Here is a 4,516-nt window from a genome sequence, read left to right on the forward strand (position 1 = left end):
TAAGCTGCTAACATTACCGTTAGTCTTTTTTTCTCGTGACCCGTAGACATTACGCTTACACTTTTACTTCCTTTGATATCGAGGGTAGATTTTCCTGGCATTTCCATCCAAACGGGGGTCTCATCCATATTGCCGATGCATTTTAAGTCATAATTACGAGACCGTCTCATTCTGTTAACGAAACGTAGGAAATAATCAATGCGGTCATCTATAGCCGATACACTTTTTTGGGCAATGTGTGTTGTTCGTCTCATACTGATATTGTGTCTTTTTTTGAAGCACCGAAACCATCCGCTTGAGGCTTTGAAAGACTGACAACCGTTTTCTCTATGTAGTCTAATCGCCTCTATTTTTAGGGCCTTCCCGGTAACCCGAACACCGCTTTCGCGATGTTCCTGGAGCCATTCCATCAATTTAATGTCAATATCCAGACTGTGCACTTTTCTTCCGCCACCTGTCAATTTTTTCCTTTTCTTTTCGCTATTGATGATTTTTTCCTCATTTTTTCGCCACCGCTGAACACATTTTCTATCAACACGAAAATGCTTAGCCGTTTTCCTGTTGCCATTTTCTTTAGCAAATTTAATTTATTTGCAGTTTATATCTATTTTCATAACTTTTCATCTTGCCAAGGTGACATGTTGTCAATGAAAGACGGCACGCGCTAGAATTCTGTCTAGACAGCAAATAAAAGGATTTCGCGGGAAGTTCGCTATAGTCTGTTTCAAATTTCAACGTATATTTATTCTTTGATCTTAACACTGCCTGGTGCTGCCTATAGTCTGTTTCATAAAACTTCGGAATTTCTAACCTTAATAAGGGCGCCCCCGCCGTCAATTACCCGCGCCCTGCGCCCTTATTAGGTCAAATACGGTATATTGTTTTTATATACCAGTTTCAAATTAGATAAATACTGATTTGTATAATATAATTTCCATTTGCAAATATGTAATGTAGTCCAATCCTATTGTACAAAATGTGGGCTATATCTTATAGGAGCAGCGGATGGGATCGGGGCTGTCATCAAGCGGACGGCCGACGGATTCGTTCTCAGAGGAGGGGATATCACTGGCGCTAAGGACCTATAAAAGACCCTGGAAGAAACTGGATCAAAGGTGAAGGTTGTGATCATCAACGAGAAGGACGTAGAGGATGTCAAAGAAGAACTTCCGTTGTCACTCAAGCCTCTCCCGCGTACCATGCAGATACACCAGGTAAATATCAATATATATTGATAGTTTGTTTAATTAAAAATGCATTTGAAGGGGATTAATATTTGTGACAAATTACTTGTACACATTTTAATGAACACGTTTGCATAATATAGAAATAGTTCAGCTAAATCTGTGATACAAACATTATCCATTAGACAAATATAGATATTTGGAAAGAGTCGACTCATAAGTTTGTACTTATCATGTTTGTCCATTTATTTACAGATTCTTGTGATCAGTCCAGGGTCCTTAAGACACCGCCCGGTATCCTGCTTTTGTGGGAAGCCAGACTTCTGTGATTGTTTTGCACCAGAGACAGCGTCATTCTCCGTTCAGGTAATTATTTCAAATAATTCGCGCTGTGGAATTTTGTCAATTATCCACTGTATGTCTTCCTGTCGTTCTCATTAAAAGTATAAGAAAATATTTTCTCCCATCCCGGACAGGTGTGTCCGCCCTTTTGGCTGGTTAAGATTTCTCTAGCTACATGCGCTATTGGGTTGATATTATTCTATCTCAACCCCAAAGTGGGGAAACTTTCTCTTGTTCTGTTCCAATGAATTGTTTTTGTGGCTATCTTCAACAAATGTTTTAAACAAAATAATAATGTCTAACTCTTATTAGCTGATCTGCAGCCTGTACACCTTGTGTATTTTGAAACTTTTAAAAATTAACTTCCTCGAATTAAGAGATTAATATGATAAACATTCATCACTCGTTGTGTAATATATACCAATACCTGTACGCTTATTGTTTTCCAGACCGAGGATGATTCTGAACCGGAAGGCGCCCCACACATTGCAGCACCTGAACAGGAGTCGGGCAAGTTACAAAAGGTTCAAGATGTGAACGAGAGTTTAGTTTCGCGCTACTGTGTGGTTAAGTACGATGGCAATGCTTTTCCAGGCATCGTTCTGGCAGTCGATGATGATGAGCTGGAAGTGAAAGTCATGCACAGGGTCGGCCGAAACAGATTTTTCTGGCCAAGTTTAGAAGACACTTTGTGGTATGCTAAAAAGGATATCATCACACTTTTGGTTGACCCACCAAAACCAGTCACGTCCAGGCACGTACAAGTTGATCCGACTATTTGGATCGAGATTGAAAAAGAGGAGGAATGACTTAATAATGAACCCCACGTTAATGAACGTTCAAAGTGGACACAATGAACTTCCAAGTTGATATTGCTGATTAGAATTGAATTTGTTTGTGTTTGAATAAACTTGTACGCGCAAATTCTCATCAATGAACTTTAAAATTTGAACAGTATTTTGTTTGAAATTGTGTTTAAATACAGGTTGATTTGTTTTATTAAGTTGTGTTATTTCTTATTGCATAATGTATAAAATACTAATGTTTAGCTGTGAATACACGGTGATGACGTATTCGGTCAGTACCGCAACGATCTGTCATCACCGAAACGCAATGTCATTACCATAACACAACACTTTCTCTGATTTTATATTTTGACCAAACTCTTTTCCTCAAATTAATGGTTTGGATTTGATTAATACTAATAGTTTCTACATATTGTGTACATTTTTCCATTTCATTATCATTGTATGTGCCCGTGGTAGGAAATAAATCAATCAACTTTCGATAAAATTCAGTTTCACATAGGTGTTTTTATTGTTATTTTAAATAAAGTTGTCACTTTCATTATATTTTGTTTGTATATCATGTACACTTCTTTTTGGGAAATATATATGCGCTTAGATACATGATTTATTATATTAAATGGAAGATTTATCATAAAATTCATTAACGTTATGGTAATGACACAATCATTCGTCTGTCAATACAAATTACTTTTTCTTCCCAAAATAAAATTGACTCATTGCTGAGATTAAAAAATGACAGAGCAATACACTTTATGTTTAAAGACGAATACTTTAATACATTTCTTGAATATATAACTATTTTTTCAGCGGAACCAAATATTGCCATTTTTTTTAGAATCACCCAGGTACAGAAACCCGTCGGGCAGTTCTGATCTTAACAGTGGAGACAGCATGCACAGAGGCCTCAGTCTTTGGCTCAAAGTGTACCAATTTATCCTGAATATGAAAGGAGTTCTCCTTCATATTCACTGTAGCCTTATGTTTCGTCATGAAGTCTGGTTCAATCAGCATATCATCCTCAATAGGTGCGACATACAGATTTTCCTTAAACTCCAAGCTATCAATTACTATGCTTGTTGTATCAAGTAAATACCTTATCATCTCCATTTCTCTACCAGCACCGCGCAAGGTAAACTCTGCTTTTATCCCGCGTTTTGTTTGTAACGCCCGATACACCCTAAACTCTGCTTTTATCTCGCGTTTTGTTTGTAACGCCCGATACACCCTATCAGAGATCAAAGTAACCTCTGACGATGTGTCGATAATCGCGTTAACCTGCTTACCTTTGACTGATACGGGCATTTCAATCATCGATGACGATTTAAGCTGCCGGATGACTAAAGGACGCTCCGTTTCTTGTAGGCCATCTTTACCTCGGATCAGACATTGGCCTTCTAGCCTGATCCCTGCCCGTTTAAATCCTCTGAGAAAGACACTTGCTTCGCTGGCTTATTAGCGTCTTTCTTCGGACAGTCCCTGACCATATGTCCTAACCCGTCACAATAGAAACACCTTCCATTGTTTTTCGACGGTGACCTTTGACCTGACTGGCTGGCTGATCTTGGTTCAAATGTTAGGGATTCCAGATTGCGCAGCAATACCCTGAGGTCTGCCTGCATGCGTTCCATCCTTTTTACCTTGGTACACACATTTAGCTGGTTCCTCTTCATCGCTGTCACAGGTTTCTGCGTCAAGGGTTGCCTGTCATGTATGGTCTGGTGATTAAACTGATAGCCTTTTTATTAGGTCACCTGAGACGAAGTCTCAGTTGACCTATTGCAATCGCCTTTTGTCCGGCGTCGTGCGGTGTGCGTCGTGCGTCGTGAACAATTTACATTTTCAACTTCTTCTTAAAAACTGCTGAACTAAATTCAAATTCAAATTCAAATTTTACAGGAAGCTTCCATGGCTGAGGGTGAACCAAAATTGTGAATTATATGGTCCCCACCCCCCAGGGGCCTGAGGGGCGGGGCCAAAAAGGGTCAAATTGACTAAAACTTCGAAAATCTTCTTCTCTACTCTCAGATAAGGTGGAATCAAACACTCTTCATAGATGAAAGGGTCTTAAGGTGCTTTACCAAAATTGTGAATTTCATGACCCTGGGGTCTCATGTTTGCCCCTGGGGAGGGGGTAAACTTTACTATAGTTTATATAGGGAAACCACATTTTTGACTATTATT

General features: G+C 39.0%; 1 protein-coding gene across 1 annotated transcript; it reads left to right on the forward strand.

Annotated features, from left to right (window-relative positions):
- The first annotated feature begins 1,105 nt into the window (after positions 1-1,105).
- Positions 1,106-2,396, forward strand: LOC117315053. Its single transcript, XM_033869189.1, has 3 exons — positions 1,106-1,214; positions 1,440-1,550; positions 1,976-2,396. Exons 1-3 carry the CDS (start codon positions 1,200-1,202, stop codon positions 2,333-2,335), a joined length of 486 nt encoding a protein of 161 aa, XP_033725080.1. The 5' UTR covers positions 1,106-1,199; the 3' UTR covers positions 2,336-2,396.
- Positions 2,397-4,516: the final 2,120 nt, after the last annotated feature.

Source organism: Pecten maximus, chromosome 17, assembly GCF_902652985.1.
Source record: "Pecten maximus chromosome 17, xPecMax1.1, whole genome shotgun sequence".
NCBI classification, from domain to species: domain Eukaryota; kingdom Metazoa; phylum Mollusca; class Bivalvia; order Pectinida; family Pectinidae; genus Pecten; species Pecten maximus.

What these genes read in the sequence shown, in the direction of transcription:
- LOC117315053 (XM_033869189.1), top strand. An exon ending in CAGCGTCATTCTCCGTTCAG is followed by an intron (nt 1,551 to 1,975) that starts GTAATTATTTCA and finishes ATTGTTTTCCAG; the next exon opens with ACCGAGGATGATTCTGAACC.